At 49.7% G+C, this 22,098-nt stretch overlaps 1 protein-coding gene across 4 annotated transcripts; it reads left to right on the top strand.

Moving 5' to 3' along the window:
- The first annotated feature begins 1,621 nt into the window (after positions 1-1,621).
- On the top strand, positions 1,622-13,428 carry ZNF114 (zinc finger protein 114). 4 transcript variants are annotated; one of them, XM_045440730.1, is made up of 5 exons: positions 1,718-1,952; positions 2,406-2,491; positions 9,161-9,281; positions 9,379-9,505; positions 11,628-13,428. In XM_045440730.1, the coding sequence occupies exons 4-5, from the start codon at positions 9,472-9,474 to the stop codon at positions 12,728-12,730; spliced, it is 1,137 nt and encodes a 378-aa protein (XP_045296686.1). In that variant the 5' UTR covers positions 1,718-1,952; positions 2,406-2,491; positions 9,161-9,281; positions 9,379-9,471; the 3' UTR covers positions 12,731-13,428. The 4 variants fall into 4 exon arrangements, with proteins under 4 accessions (XP_045296685.1, XP_045296686.1, XP_045296684.1 ...); XM_045440729.1 differs by lacking the exons at positions 1,718-1,952; positions 9,161-9,281 and adding an exon at positions 1,622-1,706; XM_045440728.1 differs by lacking the exon at positions 9,161-9,281 and having other exon boundaries at positions 1,719-1,952.
- Positions 13,429-22,098: the final 8,670 nt, after the last annotated feature.

Genomic DNA, 22,098 nt, shown 5'->3' with positions numbered 1-22,098 from the left:
AGAGGTCGGTTTTCTCTCAGTGGACAGGATACAGAATTTTAGCTTGGAAAGATGAAAAAGTTCTGGAGACGGACGGTGGTGATGGTTGCACAACAGTGTGAATGTGCTGAATGCCACTGCACTGTACCCTTAACGATGGTTAAAGGGGACATGTCTGTTGCTGTATATTTTATCACAACAAAAACTTTGTCGCAGTGTAGGTGGGGGTGGAGGGAGATGCATAGAGTGCAGAGGATTTGGGGGGCAGGGAAAACACTGTATAAAAGTGGACACGGGTGGTTATACATTCGTCCAAATCCACAGAATATACAACATCAGGGCACCTGACTGCTTCGGTCGGAGAAGCAGGCGACTCTTGATCTCGGGGTTGTGAGTTCGAACCCCATGTTGGGGGTAGAGATGACTTAAATAAAATATAAATAAAATAGCTTTAAAAAAAAAAAAAAAGAATATACAACACCAAGAGTGAACCCAAAGGTAAACTGTGTAATCACTTTGGTGATTACCCTGTATTCAATGTAGGTTCGTCTCTAGTTTAAAAAAAAGTACGGGGCACATGGGTGGCTCAGTGAGTTAAGCAGCTGACTGTTGATCACAGCTCAGGTCTTGATCTCATGGTGGTGAGTTGGAACCCCGCATTGGGCTTCACGCCCAGCGTGAACAATAAATTAATTAAAATAATTAATAATTAATGAAAAACAAATTACTTAAAATTTAAGTGAAACAAAAAGTAGCATTCTGGTGCTTAATGTTGATACGGGAGGAAACTGTGCATGTTTGGGGACAGGGGGCATATGGGAAATCTCTGTACCTCAGTTTTGTTGTAAACCTAATACTGCTTTAATAATAATAATAATAGTCTTTTTAAAATATATTTAAAAAAATTTTTAAGGCTTATTTAATGTTGAGAGAGAGAGAGAGAGAGAGAGCAAGCAGGGGAGGGGCAGAGAGAGGGAGACACAGAATCGGAAGCAGGCTCCAGGCTCCGAGCTGTCAGCGCAGAGCCCGAGGTGGGGCTCGAACTCAGGAACGGGGAGATCATGACCTGAGTCAAAGTCGACCGCTTAGCTTAACCACCTGAGCCCCCCCCCCCCCCCGGGCGCCCAGAAGTGTTTTTTTTTTTTTTTTAAAGTAATCTTTACACCCAATGTGGGACTTGAACTCACAACCCCAAGATCAAGAGTCGCGTGCTCCACGGACTGAGCCAACCGGGCGCCCCCATGAAGTCTTTTTCCCACCACAAGTTTAGGGGCACCCAGCTGTCTCAGTCAGTGGAGCATTGGACTCTTGATCTCAGCGTTGTGAGTTCGAGACTGACCTTGGGTGGGCGATTACTTTTTAAAAGACGAAGTTTAGGTACAGAGTACTAATAGGCAACGTAAGCTTTAGGGTAGACTTGCATTCCTAGAGAGGAGACACTTCATAAAAGGTTAATTGACTTGACTTTCAGCGGTTCCCTGCCCTTTCCTAGAGAGCTGGGGAACGGGCTGGGCTGGCCTCCGTCTTTGGGGGAGGGGAGGAGGGGTGGAGCAGGGGTGGAGGTGGGGCGGGGAGGGGGCGGGAACGGGGCGGGGCGTTGGGGGGGGTATGTTAATCAGGCCTGGCTGGGGACCTTCCAAAAGAAATCCCCAGTCGGGGTTGAAGTTATTCCGCGGACGCTCTTCGCCTGCACCTGCAGGTCAGGTGACCCTCCAGTTTAAACAGATGTAGGTGATTTGTTGTTGCTGTTGTTGTTGTTGTTGTTGTTTTTAACAGGGTCGCGGGGAGCGGGGGCCGCGTCCTCGCCGGCTGGATTCAGGCAGCTGTTCTCCTTCCCTGGAATTGGGGATCGGAGGACGTTCTTGCTCCTCGCGGGAGGGTCGCCGGTTCAATCCCAGTAACGGTCAGCACAGTATTTTGTTACATCTGTTGGCGCAGACCTCGCAGGTCACCGGCTGGTCAACGCTCGCGGGGTGAGGAAGGCAGCGGAAGGAAAAGAAGGGGGAGGCCTGAGAGGGAAACTGAGGACCCCTCCTCCCGACCGTGTCCTCTTCCAGGGCAGAAAAAAGTCTTCCTTTCCTTGGGAAGTGCCTCTCTTTCTGGACGCCTCTAAGGAGCAGAAGTGGCTGGGGAGACCCTGGGTGCCGGGGGTGGGGAGTGGGGTCCCAGGGTGGGGCTGGGGGGAGGGGGCAAGTCCCGGGATCCCCTTCCTGCTGGCTCCTCCTTCCCCTGCTCCCACCCCTTAAACCGTCCATTTTGAGGAGCCGGGGTCCGGAAGCAGATACAAAAGGCCCGCGCAGGATGAATCTCTGTCGTCGATCCCTGTTGGGGGGGGTGGGGGGGGTGGGGGGTGGTGAGGGCGTGGTTTTTTATTTTATTTGCTTATTTAATTGTTCTTTTTGCAATCCCACCCCTCTCGTCTGCAGCCCTGCAGCCCTCTATCCGGTGCAGGGAATGAGCTCTTGGGCTGCGCCACCCACAGACGCGTCCAGAAGCCGGTGCAGCAGGGATGGTGAGTGTGCCGGCTTGTCGCACGATCCACACCGCGGGCGGGACCGGGTCGGATTCCGGGGAGTCGGGGGCAGCTGTCTGCGGAAGCCTGATTGCCTCCGCCCTGGAGGAGAGGGGAAGCCGAGAGTGGCCCACGTGCTGAGCCCTAAAAGCCCCCGGGGGAAGGGGCGGTCCCTCCACGCTGTGGTCCCTGGAGTGGGCAGGGAGATACCTGCGTGCAGCAGTGGGGGGGGTGGGGGGTGGGGGGGGGAGGGAGGGCAGGAGCGGGGGAGGGGGGCTGTTCAGACCCATTAAGTGTTGGAGTCCCTCAGCGATTAGGAAAATTGCGGGCACATTCACATGGAGAGGGTGGCCATCGGGTTCTCCTCTCCTAGAGAAAGGATTTCGGGGTCTGGGTTTGGTCCAGTGAGCACTTTCTTTCTTGGGGCGGGGGGGACTGAGACCTCCGTAGAGAGCGTTTCTAAAAGAACACGTTGAAAGGAGTTCAAGTGAAGTTGTCAGCATGGAACCCCATGGTCTGAACAAATTGCCTGTCCTTAGTCTCCTCCAGAAAGGTCTGGTTCACGGGAAGCTCAGCGCACAGGGAGGGGGGATGCGCTCTATCTGCCAGACGTGGGGGGTTTCTTTCCCACCTGCTTCCCTGAGACGACCCCAAATTACACATTCTCTTTGTTCGTTTGCTGTCTCCCACTGTCCCAAACATTATAATGTGTCTGAGATCGCCAGGGACTCACCTGGAGCCCTCGTTGTAATGGTTTGTTGCAAGGAGAGAGATCGATTGCGCCTGAGAGGAACCTGCGGCAGGAAGGGTTGGCGTTATTATAGGATCCCAAGGTGGGGGGGGGGGGGGGGTGGTGGTGGTGGTGGTAGTAATTCAGGGTAGGTGTATGTAAATGGATCCGGGCTTAGATAGGGTCAAACTGAGTCCAGTGTAAAGAAGTTATCTGGTCTGGACGTTCCCTTGGAAACTACAAGGTCAAGATAGATGTGGAATGTTGTGTCCCAAACCCCTTATCAGGAGTCCTGCCCCAGGTTGCAGATCGGAGGCGAGGCCACTTCTCTGTCCCAGTGACTCAAGATCCCCCAGGCAAGAGTGGAATGTTCTCTTCTTACCGATATGATAGGATGTCAAATGGGCTACAAGTTTTAGGGGATAAAGTTTATCAGTGAGTTAGAAAACAGTTGAGTAAGGCGGGGGGGGGGGGGGGGGGGAGGGACAAAAGTCCTTTTGTCTTTGCTGCTGGTTTCATCCTTGTCTGATTGCAACTCGGGGGACGAATGGCTGGGAGGCCGTTCATTCACAATGGCAGGGTTGCCTAGAAATCTCCTGTTTGCCCCAAGCACCTAATGACTTTGTATTATTTGAGGGTCACAGTTCTGTTTTGTGAAAACGTGGGTTCGCGTAAACCCCAGAGGAGTGCATACAAGGGGAACCCACGTAAACCGGTGACATTTTTGAGACCAACGTAGTATGGTTGCCTCTTTCTTAAACGGAATCAGTATATTTAAGAAGATGTGGGAATTCGGTTCGTGAGTTTGAGCCCCGCATCGGGCCCGTGCTGACAGCTCAGAGCCTGGAGCCTGCTTCGGATTCTGTGTCTGTCTCTCTCTCTCTCTCGCTCTCAAAAATAAATAAACATCTAAAAAAAATTAGAAAGTTCTTTTGTACTAAGCTTTTCTTCCCCCTCTCTCGCTATTTAAAGATTTTATTTTTAAGCAACCTCTGCACCCAACACGGGGCTCGAACTGGCAACCCTGGGATCAAGAGTCATGCGCTTTGCAAACAGCCAGCCGTGAGCCCCTGTACTACTAAGCTTTTTAAAACCAAGAATGAGGGGTACCTGCCTGGTTCAGTCAGCAGAGTGTGGGACTCTTGATCTCAGGATTGTGGGTTCGAGCCCCACGTTGGGGATAGAGATTACTTAAAATCTTTTCAAAAGTAAATAAAAATAAAATAAAAGCCAGGATGAATTGGCTGTAAGATTTTTATTAGTTTTATTTTATTTTACTTTATTTTAATTATTTTATTTTAGTTGTAGCCTCCATGCCCAACAGGGGACTTGAGCTCGGGACTCAGATTAAGAGTTGCACGCTCTACCGACTGAGCCAGCCAGATACCCCACAAATAGATTTAAAAAATTTTTTTTTCAAGTTTTATTTATTTTTGAGAGAGAGAGCATGAGTTGGGGAGAGGCAGAGAGAGAGGGAGACACAGAATCTGAAGCAGGCTCCAGGCTCTGAGCTGTCAGCACAGAGCCCGACGCGGGGCTCGAACTCACAGACTGTGAGATTATGACCTGAGCCGAAGTTGGACACTTAACCGAGCCACCCAGGCTCCCCAGAGTTTTAAAAAATAATGTAATAAATAGGTCCTCAGGTTAAAGAATCAGACACTGCTGTTGGTTAGAGGCCCTCGGCCCATCCCTGCCTGACCCCATTGCCCTGCTTCCTTCTGGGGTTAATCACCATCTTGAAATTCTTTTTAAGTTTGTTTATTTTGAGAGAGAGCATGCACTCGAGTGGGGGTGGGGCAGAGAGAGAGAGAGAGAGAGAATCCCAAGCAGACTCCGCACTGTCAGCTGAGAGCCTGACTCGGGGCTCAAACCCACGAACCCTGAGACCGTGACCTGAGCCAAAACCAAGAGTTGAACGCTCAACCGACTGGGCCACCCAGGCACCCCGCCATCTTGAATGTTCTGTCGATCATTCTTTCGGTCTTCCTTTTTTTCCCCATTAAGTGTATATTTGAAGCATTTTGAGACCTGCGGTGAATGTATAGTAATAATAAAACAAATACCCATGGAACCGTAAAGATTTGCAGATTTGCTAATATTTTGCTTTATTTGCTGTCTGTATATGAACACATGGTCGCATAAAGTCAGGTACGCAGGTTGCCCTGTTGGCTGTCTGTATGCGCGTGCGTGTTCACAGATGCTCGTGCACACTTTTTGTTTGTTTGTGTTTTGCTGCACCACCTGAGAGAGACTTTTAGATATCGCGACATCTCACCCCTTGCGCCTCAACACGTCTCCCCTGAAAACGGTGCAGTTCCCAGGTTTCTGCAGGGTGTCACTGAGTCCGCCCCTCTGTTGCTTAGGGATGCGGAACCGTCCCCACCTTGGCTGCTGCTCGGACAGAACTGCCGGGATCACTTTTGCCCAGGTGTCCTTCCTGCTTCTCACGCGGAAGAGTGTCCCCTGCCACTCGGCTGGTAAAGTGCAGGCTGCAGTCCCGCAAAATGGGCAACAAACGGGACCTTGTTAGAAATCCCACGCCCGGGCTCCTCCCCAGGTCTGGGGAGCCCGATTCAGTTTCGAAAGGCAGTTCCACAATATAAATCTTGGAGTAGAATTATACGTAGTAGATTTGGGACTGTTAGATTTTCTTTTTCTTTTTTAATTTAAAAAAAAAATTTTTTTTTTCTTTCAACGTTTTTTATTTATTTTTGGGACAGAGAGAGACCGAGCATGAACGGGGGAGGGGCAGAGAGAGAGGGAGACACAGAATCGGAAGCAGGCTCCAGGCTCCGAGCCATCAGCCCAGAGCCCGATACGGGGCTCGAACTCACGGACCGCGAGATCGTGACCTGGCTGAAGTCGGGCGCTTAACCGACTGCGCCACCCAGGCGCCCCTTTTTTTTTTTAATGTTTATTTATTTTTGAGACAGAGAGAGACAGAGCATGAACGGGGGAGGGGCAGAGAGAGAGGGAGACACAGAGTCTGAAACAGGCTCCGGGCTCTGAGCTGTCAGCACAGAGCCCGACGCGGGGCTCGAACCCACGGACCTTGAGATCATGACCTGAGCCGAAATCGGCCGCTTCACCGACTGAGCCACCCAGGCGCCCCTCTTTTTTTTTTTTTTTTAATTAAAAATGTTTAATATTTACTTTTGAGAGTTGGGTGAGGGAGGGAGGGGCACAGAGGATCCGAAGCAGGTTCCGCCCACCGTGACAGCACAGAGCCGGAAGCGGGGCTCGACCCCAGGAACCACGAGATTGTGACCTGAGCCAAAGTTGGAGGCTCACCTACTGAGCCACCCGGGTGCCCCAGGGCTATCAGGTTTTCTATGTTAAAGAAATGTTTTTCACAATATGAGTGTAGCAGTTTGCATCCACACAACAGGTTTTTTGGTTTTGTTTTGTTTTGTTTTGTTTTGTTTTGTTTTGTTTTGTTTTGTTGTTAGTAGGCTCCATGCCCAACATGGGGCTCGAACCCGTGACCTCAAGATCCGGAGTCGCATGCTCTACTGACTGAGCCAGACAGGTGCCCCACACAACATATAAAAATTACATATAAAAATTACAGTACACAGTGCGTATCACGTCGGGATCGGCGCCAACAGCGTGGAACCTGCTTGGGATTCTCTCCCTTTCTCTCTGCCCCTCCCCGCCCAAATAAACAAACATTAAAAAATATATACTAAAAAAAAAAAAAAAGGAAAAGAAGAAGAATCGCACCCTCTCCCAACTGAGCCAGCCAGGCGCCCCGGGAGCGGGATTCCTTTCAGACAGGGCGCAAACACCAGGCATAGGTGCCATTCTTTCCTCCTACAGGCTCATGGTGTGACGGGCACTCGCTCCCCTCCCTTTCGTTGACCACCCGGGAACAGTTGGTGCGTGGGAAGGTCCCAGCCACGTGACCGCTCCCTGGTGCAGTTGAAGCCAAAATCCAGAGTTGGGTCCTTAACTGGCTGTGCGCCCCCCCCCCCCAGGCGCCCCCTGAGGGTTTTTGTTTTATTTTATTCTTATTTATTTATTTATTTTTTTAAGCGAGATCACAAGCGGGGGAGGGGAGCAGAGGGAGCGAGAGAGGAGACAGAACCCCAAGCAGGCCCTGTCAGCCCAGAGCCCGACGCGGGGCTCAAACTCACGAACCAAGAGATCATGAGCTGGGCCGCAATCGAGAGTCTAATGCCTTCCCCGACTGAGCCACACAGGTGCCCCGAGAAGTGCTGTTTTATGGCCCCTTTGGTTTCCCCTTTTTGGGGATCATGATGCGTTCGCATGTTCTTAGTAACGAGTCTGTTTCAATCAGTTGCACAGTTAGGGTTCAGAATCTCCCAAACTGGGCCATTGGCAGACCCTTAACAGTCAACGTCTGTATTTCTTTTCTTTTTTCTTTCTTTCTTTCTTTCTTTCTTTCTTTCTTTCTTTCTTTTCAGCCTCTGTATTTCTTAACACAGTCTAGAGTGGCTTCTCCGCCTTCTGATAGCACAGGGTCCCTCAGACTCACCCTGTGGATTTTCTCTTCCTAAATCAGCCCATTTCTCAGGGCTTCCTGCTTATTTCTTCTGGGCGCTTTCTCTCCAGAGATTTGCCAGGGAAGTGCGTGCGTGCGTGGTGTGTGTGTGTGTGTGTGTGTGTGTGTGTGTGGTTCCTGCTGATACTTTATCCTAAAGTCGGCCACTTTTGAACTCTAAAAAAAATGTTTTTAAATTTATTTTAAGTAATCTTTTCGCCAAACGTGGGGCTCGAACTCACAACCTCCAGATCAAGAGTCACACGCTCTTCTGACTTTGAGCAAACCAGGCGCCCTGACTTTTTAATGTTTTTATTTATTTTTGAGAGAGAGAGAGGGAGACACAGAATCCGAAGCAGGCTCCGGGGCTCCGAGCTGTCAGCACAGAGCCTGATGCGGGACTTGAACTCGTGAACCGCGAGATCATGACCTGAGCCGAAGTCAGACGCCCAACCGACTGAGCCACCCAGGCGCGCCCCCTGACTTCTTAAAATTTTAGATTTGAAATCTTTCTTCTCGGGCTAAAAACCTTGCTTCCTTATGAACACGGTCCCTTTGACTGATCCTGCAGGGCATATAAAATATCTATAAGAGGGCGCCTGAGTGGCTCAGTCGGTAAGCGTCCGACTTCGGCTCAGGCCATGATCTCACAGTTCGTGGGTTCGAGCCCCGCGTCGGGCTCTGTGCTGACAGCTCAGAGCCTGGAGCCTGTTTCGGATTCTGTGTCTCCCTCTCTCAGACCCTCCCCCGTTCGTGCTCTGTCTCTCTCTGTCTCAAAAATAAATAAACGTTAAAAAAAAATAAAAAAAAAAAAAAAACAGGGTTTGGAGGCACCTGGGTGGCTCAGTCGGCTGTGTCCAACTCTCGGCTTCAGCTCAAGTCGTGATCCCAGGGTCATGGGATCGAGCCCCACATCGGGCTCCAAACTGAGTGTGGCGCCTGCCTGGGATTCTCTCTCTCTCTCCCTCTGCCCCTCCCTCCCCCCCTCACACTCTCTCTCTCTTTCCCTTAAATTGTGTGTGTGTCTGTATATATATATATACAGACCACATGATATCACTTTACATCCATGGATAAGAGATCTCACTCATTCTTTTTTTTTTTAAGTGTTTGTTTATTTTTGAGAGAGAGAGACACAGCCCGAGTGGGAGAGGGGCAGAGAGAGAGGGACACACAGAAGCCAAAGCAGAACTCTCAGCACAGAGCCTGATGTGGGGCTCGAACTCACGAACCCTGAGATCATGAACTGAGCCAAAATGAAGTCGGATGCTTAGCTGACTGAGCCACCCAGGCGCCTGGGGAGGTGGGCTAGCTTAATATACGACTGGCAAACGCCTTTCCTTGGCCCGCCTTCGTTGCAGACAACCCACCCCAGTCTCCACTTCTGAAGAATATCGTGTGACATTCTTCCCCTCCGTGTGTCTGTGTTCAGATTTCCTCTTCTTGTGAGACCTCGGTCGATTGGAATAGGGCCCACCTACTCCAGCGTGACCTCCTGGTACCCCTTGCGAATCCGCAAATGCCTCATTTCCAAATCGGGGTCACATTCATAGGTACTGGGGGGCGGGGGGGGGTCAGGACTTCAGCCTGTCCTTGGGAAGGGTCGCGACTCCGCCGGTAACAGCGCCCCAAACGGGCATGTTGTTTTAGGACGCCGTGACCTTCACAGACGTGGCCGTGAATTTCACCAGGGAGGAATGGGCCCTGCTGGACCCCGCGCAGAGAAATCTCTACAGAGACGTGATGCTGGAGAACTGCAGGAACCTGGCCTCCGTGGGTGAGGATGCTACCCTCCCTCGGTTTACCCGTGGCCGGGCCCAACGCGAGTCTGGCCCTTCCTGAGTTCCCGGAGGGGTGCTGAGAAACGGGGCCAGGACCGTTAAGCAGCGGCGCTGCGGCCCCTGGCCCCCCGGGGGTGGACGCAGGGTTTGACCCCATGAGAGGGGAACTCTGTCCGTTGCGGTTCATTTGTATTCGCTTCACGATCAACAGCCCTCGGGGGATCCTTAGGTGGGTGAACACGGAGCGCAGAGGGTGTTAGCGCATGCGTGAGGGAAGCGGAGGGACCGCTTAGGTGCGGCAGAGTCATACTTGCTTGGCTTCAGAACCCCTGCTTCAGGGAGAGTTTCTGTTTCTGGCACCGCTATCTCCGCCCCCCCCCGACCCTACCCCGTGACCAGGATCTCAAGGAGGCACCCCCTAGTCTGGTCTCCCATTTGGACGAGCAAGGAGCAGGTCTGGGAATGGTGCAGGGGGGTAAGTTTACCCCTGCACCTGCTCGCCAGGCAGATAGGAATCCTCATGAGGAAGGATTTTACAAGGTAGAATTTATTTTTCTTTTGCTTATTGGTGAGAGAGACCCAGTGCGAGCGGGGGAGGGGCAGAGAGAGAGGGAGACACGGAATCTGAAGCAGGCTCCAGGCTCCGAGCTGCCATCACCCCAGAAGGAGACCTTCTGGGCCACGAAGCGGTCACTCCCTTACTCTCGCCTCCAGCCCTGGGCGACCACTAATCTGCTTTCTGTCTCTATAGATTGGCCTACGCTAGATATTTCATATACGTGGAATCAGACAAAACGTGGTCGTCCGTGTCTGCCTTCTTTCACTTGACACGATGCTTTCGAGGTTCAGCCCTCTTGCCATCAGCTATCCGCGCATCACCCCTTTTTATGGCTGAATCCTATTCCGCTGTGTGGCCAGACTATATTTTGTTTCTTCGGCTCAGGTCACGATCTCGTGGTTCATGGGTTTGAGCCCTGCAGCAGGCTCTGTGGGGCTTGGGATATTCTCTCTCTCTCTCTCTCTCTCTCTCTCTCCCCCTCCCTCTCTGCCCTTCCCCCGTTCTCTCTCTCTCTCAAACAAAATTTTAAACTATTTTTTTTTCAACGTTTATTTATTTTTGGGACAGAGAGAGACAGAGCATGAACAGGGGAGGGGCAGAGAGAGAGGGAGACACAGAATCAGAAACAGGCTCCAGGCTCTGAGCCATCAGCCCAGAGCCCGACGCGGGGCTCGAACTCACGGACCGCGAGATCGTGACCTGGCTGAAGTCGGACGCTTAACCGACTGCGCCGCCCAGGCGCCCCTCAAACAAAATTTTAAAAATTAAGAATAATAAAAAGAAAGAATCCACTTCATCTGGGAGGCGAGCAAAGACTCTAAGACGCATCAGAATCGTCCAGGCGTTTATTCTTTCTTTTTGTCCCAAAGACCTGTGCCCCTTTAAAGCCACACACGGACTCTGTCTTAGTCCGTTCGGGATGACACCATACCATGTTCCAGATGGCTTTCACACATTTGTCTCTTCACTGGGAAGTCCAAGGTCAAGGTGCCAGTAGGTTTGGTTCCCAGCCAGGCCTCTCTTCCTGGTTTGCAGACGGCCGCCTTCTTGCTGCGTCCTCACGTGCTAGAGAGACAGCGAGCTCCGTTCTGCTTTTGTAAGGACACCAGTCCCGTCGTGGGGGCCCCACCGTCACATTCTCATCTAGACCTGATTACCTCCCAGAGGCCCCACCTGCAAATCCCCTCATCACATGGGGGATGAGGGCTTCAACATAATGGATTTCTGGGCGACACAAAAACAGTCCATGGCAGACTCTTTGTCCGGTTCTCTTCCACGAGGCTACACCTTCCTGACGACTCCTTTCCTCGATCCCTGAACAAGCGTTTCGTAGCAGGTTCCGTCCACACAGCACCCGTCCTCACTGCAGTCGAGCTCCCGGCACCGCCCAAATCCCTGATGCGTTTCCGCTGTCTTGCTCACTCTTCCTTCCCTCTCGAGCAGAGTGACCGTTTGACAAGAAACCCACCTGGGCACTTCCCTGTCTTATCCTCCCCAACCCATCCCCAACCCACCTCCGCTCTCAACAAAGAACTTGACTTTTGTGCACTTTATTTCAGACTCGCTGAGTCAACGTAAGACCCAAAACCCAACCCCCCGGCAGGACACTCTCGCCGAGAAGACCCCTCGGGGAGCGAACCGAGTGTGTGCCGTGAGCCGCGGTTCCCGGCCCTCCCCGCGGGGAAAAGACTGGAAATGCCACGAGACAGGGGAGCCGCCCAAGCAAAGGGACCGAAAGTGGCAGCAAGCTGCGGGCGTTCACAAGAAGGGCGAGTCTCCGGTCAGGATCTGTGAATATCGCGAGATGAAGGACGATCCTAACCCAGGCTCCAAGCTCGTGCCTTCCCGGAGAGATGCCGCAAGAAACCCTATCCCAAACTGGGGCTCAGATATCCTGAAACAAAATCCTGTCCTAACCAGTAATCAAAAGATCTATAAAAACTACGGATATGATAGACTCTTATGGCAAAGCACTGTCTTGATCCCGTTTGTGAGGAGTCAGACGGGGCCGGAGTCAAACGTGTGGCCTCACGATTACAACAATGTGCTTCACAGCCATAATAACATTCGCATGGGGACGGACGTTCATGAATGGGATCCATTTGGACAAGCCTTTGGTGAAGACGTCTGCCTCAACGTATGCAGGACTCACGTTACGGAGAAAACCTACGTGTCCGATCCGCGTGGAATCACCTTCCAAGATAGCTCGATCCATGAGGCACAGAGGCAATCCTGTATGGCAGAGGCAAATCATGAGAATAAGCAAGATGAGAAATCCTTTGCCCACCCTGCAAATTCTGACTCACGCAAGGAGACTAAGCCCGGAGGGGGGAAATACAAATGTCAAGAATGTAGGAAATCTTACCTGTATCAGTCGTCCCTCGTGAGACACATGGAAATTCACACCGGAGAGAAGCCCTACGAATGCCAGACGTGTGGGAAAGCCTTTAAATATTCCTTACACCTTAACAAACACTTACAAAAGCACATTATCAAGAAGCCCTATAAATGTGGGCGATGTGGGGAGACCTTCAATGAGTTCTCCAAGCTTACCGAACATAGAAGGGTTCATATCGTAGAAAAACCCTATAAATGCGAAGAATGTGGGAAAGCCTTCATCAGTTCTCACAGATTTAAAAACCACCTAAAAACTCACAGTTGACGGGCACCTGGCTAGCCCCTTCGGAAGAGCGCGATCTCAAAGTCATGCTTTCAAGCTCCACGTGGGCTGTGGAGATTGCCTAAATAAATAAACTTGAAAAAAAAATACAAAACGAAACTCATAGTTGAGAGGGGTCCTGCGAATGAAAGGAATGTGGGAGAAGTTTCATTAGTTTTCTCGAAATAACGAGCACATGAGGACGTTTTGGGAGGGAGCTCGAGTCTTCCCTGAACGACAGAAATGTGAGAACCCAACAACTTGACATATTCACACCCTATGTAGGTAAGGTCTCTGGAAAGTTTGTCATCTTTTTTCATCTTTGCTAGACGTTTCCCCTTGCACTGGAGACACACCCTATGAATCTAAGGAATCTGGAAAAACCTTCAAGGTTGTCTCAATGTAATCCTTGCACGAATTCACACTTTGGAGACTCGTCGTGGGAGTAAGGAACACGAGAAACGCCTCTTTAAACATTTGCCTCTTAAGTTACCCAAGAGACTCCATCCTGGAGATGATTCTAAGATTGTAATAGATCCAGGAAAGTCTCCCCACTTCCAAGGCACAGATGAATACATAGTAGGAGAGAAACACAGTAAATGTTAGGATTGCTGCCACTGCCTTGCCTCATCCTTCATCTGGGACCAAAATTCATTCCTTTCCAGTTTTGGTTCTCTAATAAAATCCTCCGAGATGATGAATATACTCTCTGTGTGCCTTTTCAGCTCTGCCGTGTGAATTTTCAACATGTAGTAGCTTTGTTAGTATTTACACACGGGTGTTCTCACCAACACGAGGCCCTGTTTGAGCCTCATTTATCTTTTGATTTTTTTTTTTTAATACTTATTTCTAAGAGAGAGAGAGAGGGAGACAGAGAATCCCAAGCAGGCTCCAGGCTCTGAGCTGTCAGCACAGAGCCTGACGCGGGGCTCAAACTCATGGACCTCAAGACCATGACCTGAGCCAAAGCCGGACACTTAACCAACTGAGCCACCCAGGTGCCCCTGAGCCTCCTTTAATTCAAGTTGGGGTTTGGTGTGCTCTGTGATAACATTTTTTTTGCCAGCTGGTTGTTATTGGTCATGATTTGACTGCATTATGGTCTGAGTATGTGGTCTTTATGATGCTGCTGTGGGACACGTGTTCTGATGTTCATTTCAGTCCCATGGGGCTGACTTCTGTCAACCGCCTGGCCACATGCATTCTTCTCATCCTCTTTAGTAAGTATAAGGGTCCATAGACTTGTTTTTGCAGAGTTAGCCCTGTTGAAGGTTTGTAAATGCATTTTCTACATTTTCTCATAACAGATAGTGGGTAGATCTTGCAACCCTGACAGAATTCACTGGCTTGGATTCCTAGAAAGCTGTACGAAAGACGAGAGTGTCATTTTGTCTTAACTAAGTTCCCGTTGCTCTCTTTCCTAGCTGCTCTCTGGAGACTGGGTGAAATTCCCTGAATTAGCACAAGCAACTTTAGGATCATTGAAATGAAGGTCACGGTCCCAATAACACAACCTTCAAAACACGAGTTCTCACTCCCCTGGACATGTTTTTGGGTGTCTGTGGCTGCAACAGGCTGTGTGGCTAGACTAAGTAGATGAAGCAAGCCCCTGATTTGATTAAGAAGCATTTTAAGGGAGATTTTTTTAAACACGGAATTTCTTTGGTGTTGGGTGGGATCAGGGTTCAGTACCTGTCTGAATGGTCAAGATTCTTGAGTGTTTCACATTCTCTTACTAACAAAATTTTTGATTCTTGATCTTTTACTGAGTAAGCTTGTAATACAGTACCCCATTAGAGAAGTGTATTCTCAAAGTCTTTTAAAGTTTTTTTTAATGTTCATTTAATTTTGGGGAGAGAGAGAGAGACAGTGAGCATGAGTGTGGGAGGGGCACAGAGAAAGGGAGACACAGAATCCGAAGCAGGCTCCAGGCTCCTAGCTGTCAGCACAGAGCCTGACGCAGGGCTCAAACTCATGGACCTCGAGATCATGACCTGAGCCAAAGCCGGACACTTAACCAACTGAGCCTCCCAGGTGCCCTGATGGAAGTCTTACAGCTTTGTCAATTCTTGCTTAATGTATTTGTAGACAATGTTATTAGATGCATAGGAGTTTGGGCATTTTCTTTATTACAGGTGAGTTTTTTGCTTCCTGTATGTTTTAACCATCTTTTCTACTAACAGTTTATTTTTGTTCATTCATATATTAAGGGAAAGCCCCTTACTATGTGGAAGACTTTACATATATCACTCCATTTATCACTCACCACCACTCCACAAATAAATGCTTATCTCCTTCTTATAACTGAGGAAACTGAAGCACAGAAGTTAAGGAAACTTGCTGATGTTAAACAGCTTCCTTTGAGTTTCAAAGCAGTAGGTGTTTTCATGGTCAAGTTCAGGCTTTCACACATGTATTAGTTTCCTGTTGTTGTTACAACAAATTATCACAAATATAGGGGCTTTAGACAACCCAAATCTCTCATGTTACATTGCTGGCAGTCAGAAGTCCAGAATGGGTCTCGCTGGGCGAAAATCAACGTGTCCGCAGGGCTATATTTTCTGGAAGCTCTAGGGGAAAGTTTATGTTCTTGCCTTCTCCAGCTTTTAGAGGCCACCCACATTCCTTCGTTGGTGGCCCCTTCTCCATCTAAACCAGCAACAGGGGTTGAATTCTCACATCACATCCCTCTGACTCATGATTCTAAGAGTCCTTCCTCTTTCATTTATAGGGACACCTATGACTACATTGGGCCCATCCAGATAGCCCAGAATCATCTCCCATCTCAGATCAACTTATTAGCAACTCTTAATTCCATCTGTGACCTTAATTCCCTTTTGCTATATAGGATAACATACGCACAGGCTCTGGATATTAGCACATACACATCTTTGGGGGCCATTTTCTGTCTACCACAGTGACTTATGAAATTATCAAGCTTATTAACTGACTGAAAGAAAACCTTCAAACCTTAAAGTTATTCTGGCCTTTGAGACTGTGCTGTTCATCACAGATATTTTCCTGAGCATCTCCTTGAGGCCAAGGACTGTGGAAGACTCTGGGTCTCTATCGGGTCAGCAAATTTTTTCCATGGAGAGCCAAAGAGGAAACATCTTAGGCTCTGTGGGCCAGGTTGTCCCTGTCTCCACTGCCCAGCTCTTCCATTGTGGCATAAAGCAGCCGTAGACCGTACATAACAAACGGATGCGGCTGTGTCATTTCTGGACACTAAAACTTCGAATTTCACATACTTTTCCCATATCACAAAACAGTCTTTTGATCATTTTTTTTTTTTCCAATTTAAGTTTTGTTTTCATTTAAGTGATCTCTCCACCCAACACGGGGCTTGAACTCACAATCCCACAACCAAGAGTCACATGCTGTAGCGCCAGCCAGGTGCCCCCCAAAACGTGAAAGCATTCTTGGCTCACGGGCCTGATTTGGGCAACAGGCTGTAATTTGCTGGCCACTGGTCTAAAGGAAAGAACAAAACAAGCTTTTCTCTCATGCTGTCTGGTGGATAAGACCTATATAGAGGCGTGGCTCTCTATCCTGATTTTTTTTATTTTTCTTCTCAATTTTTTTAAAAATTGGAAAATGTGGCGACCCAAATTCTACAGAGATGAATCGATACAGTTAAAAGTCAGTCGGGGCGCCTTGGTGGTTCAGTCGCTTACGTGTCTGACTACAGCTCAGGTCATGATCTCATGGTTCACGGGTTCAAGCCCCACAGCAGGCTCTCTGCTGTCAGCACGGAGCCCGCTTGGGATCCTGTCTCCGGCTCTCTCTGCCCTTCCCCCACCTGCGCTCACTCTGTCTCTCAAAAATAAAACATTAAAAAAAAATTCTTTGAAATAAATGTCTTTAACCAATTTGTAAATAAATACGTACATACATACATAAATAGAAGTCAATAAAGAGATCCCCACATACCATCCAGGCCCATCACAAATTTATTTTGAATTTTTTTGTGTGTGTTTACTGCCCCTGCATAAATTCCCAAATCTATTTTCTGATTTTAGCAGTCAATATTGCTGCGTTGCACCGGACGCACGTGTCCAACCGAAAAGCATTTCAGACAGGAGATGAATTGGATGATTCCATTCGTATGAAATTTCCAGAAGAAGCAAATCTGGAGCGGGGCGCCTGGGTGGCGCAGTCGGTTAAGCGTCTGACTTCAGCCAGGTCACGATCTCGCGGTCCGTGAGTTCGAGCCCCGCGTCAGGCTCTGGGCTGATGGCTCGGAGCCTGGAGCCTGTTTCCGATTCTGTGTCTCCCTCTCTCTCTGCCCCTCCCCCGTTCATGCTCTGTCTCTCTCTGTCCCAAAAATAAATAAACGTTGAAAAAAAAAATTAAAAAAAAAAAAAAAGAAGCAAATCTGGAGAGACAAGATCGCCCCAGCGGGAGGTGGGGCAGGAAGCTGACCGCAGGCTGGCAAGAGGGAAACTTTGGGGACGGAGGCAATGATCCAAGACTGGGCTGTGGTGATGATTGTAGGACTCTGTAACTTTGTGAAAAGTCACTGCATGTTCACTGACAATGAATGGCTTTTACGATCCGTAAATTACCCGTGACGGCAAGAAAGGGGGAAAGGAGAGGGAAAAAGGAACATCAAAGGCCTTCTTGGGTGTCCACAGCTGCGGGGTGCCCAAAAGCTCTGCGAAGTTCAGCTCCCGGTGTTTGGGGAGGGCCTGGGGGCGGGGGCGGCCTGTGGATGAAAGCGCGCTTGGCCCTCCCCACCCCCCCCCCCAAGCCCCACCGCCTGCGTCTGTCGCCCACCGATTTGTCCTCGGGTCACCAATGGATGCATTCAGTCTCTCCTTGTCGGCCCCAGACCAGGCTGAGGGGGCTGGAGCCACCGTTACCCCCCAGGGAGCACCATGCGGAGAGAAAGGATCCTGGCTGGGAGTCAATCCCTGAACTCAACTCCAAGGAGAGGCGAGGAAGGGTGTGGCTTTGGGGATTCCTCCTGCCGCCCCATTGCCTACGTCCTCAGTACCAACAGGTGCAACATGAGAATTTGTAACCATTGGTTTCACAAAAATCCTAGGGCTTCTAAGTGCTTTGCGGACACGAACTCGTTTCATGCCCACGCCAACCCTGTGCGGTGGGTGCTATCTTCCCACTTTATAGCAGAGAAAACTGAGGCACAGAGAGGCTAAGCCAACTGCCCAAGGTCACACAGCCAGCTGTCCGGCACCACACTTGCCTCTAAGCCCTAGGCGGGGAGGCGTCCCTGCAGTGGCGGGGTCGCGACTGTGGCTTCTTGTCTGTCCTCCCCACTGGGATGCGAGCTCTGGGATGCGAGCTCTGGGAGCAGCGACCCCGTCTGGGGCACAGAGAGAGGCATCGGCTGAACACTGCGGAATAAGAAGGGAGGGGTGGGGCTCAGGATGGCCGCATCCCTTGCCGGCCTCCCAAGCCCTCCCACCGCGCTCTGCTCCGGGAGCTGTCTTCGTGGCGGGGCCTCCGGTCCCAGCGAACGGATCCTCTGGGCGACGCTGGACCAGAAGGAAACCCGAGCCTGGAAGGTCGGACCGAGCCGAGCCCGCTCGCGGCGGGACACGGGCGCCACCTGGCGGCGGAGTCCCGCCAACGCAGCGCCGCCGAGAGACGGGGGTTCGCTCTGGGCGAGGCTCTCAGAACGTTCCCGGCGGTGGTCCGGAAAGCAGTGCGAAGCTGGGAACCGTCTGTTGGCTTCCAGACCTTTCTGACCGTGATGCACAGCAGGAAATCATCTCACATCACCATAGTTTCGGGAAATGCCACCCTGTACGGCATGATTTTTTTTTTTTTTTTTTTTTTTTTATTCTACTCTATTCCTATTTTGAAATTCCGGTCCGGTCCCCTTGAACTGATTTACTCTCTAATAAATCTCCGCTGGTAATCAGGATAGAGTTACCCATGGCCTCGAATATCCTCAGGTGTTTACTTTTTCTTTCCAGCTGACAGAGGTTGTGATGGAGAAAGTGTTCGCGCCCGGACCACTCCCCAGCGGTCGTCTCTCGCCACGTCCCCAGGGAGTCCCCTGCCAGCCCCGATTCAGGATACACTGGGCTCAGAGAGGCTAAGACACTTGTCCAAGGCCACACAGGTTATATGCAGCAAATGGAGGATAGAAATCACCAAGTGCTCCAAAAATCAGTGCTATGAAGTACAGTTTAGTTCAGTCCTTTCTCCGTTTTTGCCAAGAAGATTGTGCTGCGCCGGCCTGCTGGGGTTTTGATGCTTTTTAATATAGATTAATGACATTCCAGAGCTCGTGCTTAAAAATGCGAGTCGTCTCGGGGCGCCTGGGTGGCGCAGTCGGTTAAGCGTCCGACTTCAGCCAGGTCACGATCTCGCGGTCCGTGAGTTCGAGCCCCGCGTCGGGCTCTGGGCTGATGGCTCGGAGCCTGGAGCCTGTTTCCGATTCTGTGTCTCCCTCTCTCTCTGCCCCTCCCCCGTTCATGCTCGGTCTCTCTCTGTCCCCAAAATAAATAAACGTCGAAAAAAAATTAAAAAAAAAAAATGCGAGTCGTCAGGGGGCGCCTGGGTGGCTCAGTCGAGCGTCAGACTGCAGCTCAGGTCATGATCTCGCGGTTCGTGGGTTCGAGCCCCACGTCGGGCTCTGTGCCGACAGCTCGGAGCCTGGAGCCTGCTTGGGATTCTCTGTCTCTCTCCGCCACTCCCCTGCTCATGCTGTCTCTCTCTCTCTCTCTCAGAAATAAATATTAAAAAATCAAAAAAATAAACAGGCTCAAACAGGGCCTCGTGTTGGTGAGAACACCCGTGTGTAAATACTAACAAAGCTACTACATGTTGAAAATTCAGAGCTGGTGGGGCGCCTGCGTGGCGCAGTCGGTTAAGCGTCCGACTTCAGCCAGGTCACGATCTCGCGGTCCGTGAGTTCGAGCCCCGCGTCGGGCTCTGGGCTGATGGCTCAGAGCCTGGAGCCTGTTTCCGGTTCTGGTCTCCCTCCCTCTCTGCCCCTCCCCCGTTCATGCTCTGTCTCTCTCTGTCCCAAAAATAAATAAACGTTGAAAAAAAAATAAAAAAAAAAAAAAAAGAAAATTCAGAGCTGGAAAGGCACACAGAGAGCATATTCATCATCTCGGAGGATTTTATTAGAGAACCAAAACTGGAAAGGAATGAATTTTGGTCCCAGATGAAGGATGAGGCAAGGCAGTGGCAGCAATCCTAGCATTTACTGTGTTTCTCTCCTACTATGTATTCATCTGTGCCTTGGAAGCGGGGAGACTTTCCTGGATCTATTACAATCTTGGAATCATCTCCAGGATGTAGTCTCTTGGGTAACTTAAGGGGCAAATGCTTAAAGAGGCGTTTCTCATGTTCCTTACTCCCACGACGAGTCTCTCCCATCTCTCTGCCCCTCCCCCGCTCACGCAAACTCTTTCTCCCCTCTCAAAATAAAAACATTGAAATTTAAATTTTTATCAAAGTTTGTTGATTCATGGGAATGCAAGCTGGTGCAGCCACTCTGGAAAAACAGTTTTCCTCAAAAAACTAAAAATAGAACCACCCTACGACCCAGCCATCGCACTACTAGGCATTTATCCAAGGGATACAGGGGTGCTGTTTCGAAGGGACGCATTCACCCCAATGTTTATAGCAGCACTATCGACAATGGCCAAAGTATGGAAAGAGCCCAAATGTCCGTCGATGGATGAATGGGTAAAGAAGATGTGGTCTATATATCCAATGGAGTATTACTCGGCCATCAAAAAGAATGAAATCTTGCCATTTGCAACTACGTGGATGGAACTGGAGGGTATCATGCTAAGTGAAATTAGTCAGAGAAAGACAAACATCATATGACGTCACTCATATGAGGACTCTGAGACAAAACAGATGAACATAAGGGAAGGGAAGCAAAAATAATATAAAAACAGGGAGGGGGACAAAACAGAAGAGACTCATAAGTAGGGAGAACAAACTGAGGGTTCCTGGAGGGGTTGTGGGAGGGGGGATGGGCTAAATGGGGAAGGGGCACTAAGGAATCTCCTCCCGAAATCATTGTTGCACTCTATGCTAATTTGGATGTAAATTAAAAAAAAAAAGTTTGTTGATTCAGAAAGGAAGTAATATTCTTCCTAGAGTTGCCTAGTAAACATACTCCCTTGCTATTCAAATGTGCACGCAGCTGTTGGGATCCTTGTAATTCTTGTACCTAAAATTCTGTACCTGGAATTAATCGCCTGTCCAGTGAAATAATTGGACAATCAAAGGTGGAGAAGCTAGCTGTGATCGCTAGTGGGGTTATGATGACCTCTGACCTCCAGGAGGTCAACCAGGTCCGTCTTAAATGGACAGGGCTCGACATCACTGGCTTGACCCTTAAAAAAAAATTTTTTTAAGATGGGGATATGTTAATGCAGGGGACACCTGGGTGGCTCAGTGGGTTGAGCGTCTGACTCTCGATTTCAGCTCAGGTCACGATCTCTCGGTTTGTGAGTTCAAACCCCGCGTTGGGCTCCATGCCGACGGTATGGAGCCTGCTTGGGATTCTCGCGTTCTCCCTCAAAAAATAAGTAAATAAATACATACACAAATACATACATAAATCTTGCAGTGTACATAAACAAATACAGTCTTGCAGTGAAAATACGCGTCTATAGTTCAGTTGATAGAATTTCACGGGGAGAGAACACACAATTTGTCACTCCAGGTAACCTGTACTGGAAAGGGTGTGCACAAAAGCTCAGAAGTGCAACTAAAGTGTTTTGCTCTTAAAATTGACCCTGCGATGCTGTGTGTGTGTGTGTGTGTGTGTGTGTGTGTGTGTGTGTGTGACAGTAACCTACGTGATTGCAGCATCACAGAGCATCCACGAGTTCAGGAATGTCACCGGTGAAATACGCAGCTGGTCATTCATGCTTCCGGGGCAAGGTCAAAGCCAACGTTGATTGGCACATTCTGTTCTGGGGGGTTTTGTGTGTGTGTGTGTGTGTGGTTCTCTTAAGATTTTTAAGTGATCGCTACACCCAACATGGGGCTCGAACCTACAACCCTGCATGCTCCATTAACTGAGCCAACCAGGTGCCCCATCTGGCACATTTTGGACAATTACTGAAGCCAAGGCCAAACTCCGATGTGCCCCAACGTTGCTCCCCAACTCCCCGCCCAAGGCATTTAGAGCTTCCACATACAAAAAAAAAAGTGGGAAACCACACCTTCTTTTCCAGCTCAAGACCCAGGTCCCAGATAAGTCTTTGCAGCAAAAAGCTCCTGAAAACCTCTGTGATCAAGCAAAGGAGGAAAAATGGGGTCTCCTGTATTAGGATTTATTTATTTACTTATTTACTTTTTTGCTGTCAAAATTTGAAGGCAACTTTCACTTTGTTCTAAGTTTATTTATTTTGAGGGGGGAG

Source organism: Leopardus geoffroyi, chromosome E2 (genome assembly GCF_018350155.1).
Source record: "Leopardus geoffroyi isolate Oge1 chromosome E2, O.geoffroyi_Oge1_pat1.0, whole genome shotgun sequence".
Classification (NCBI taxonomy): Eukaryota; Metazoa; Chordata; class Mammalia; order Carnivora; family Felidae; genus Leopardus; species Leopardus geoffroyi.
This window is presented reverse-complemented; position numbering and strand designations above follow the sequence as displayed.

Coding starts and splice junctions, on each gene's coding strand:
- ZNF114 (XM_045440729.1), top strand. Junction 9,506..11,627: donor CAGGAACCTGGCCTCCGTGG/GTGAGGATGCTA, acceptor ACTTTATTTCAG/ACTCGCTGAGTCAACGTAAG.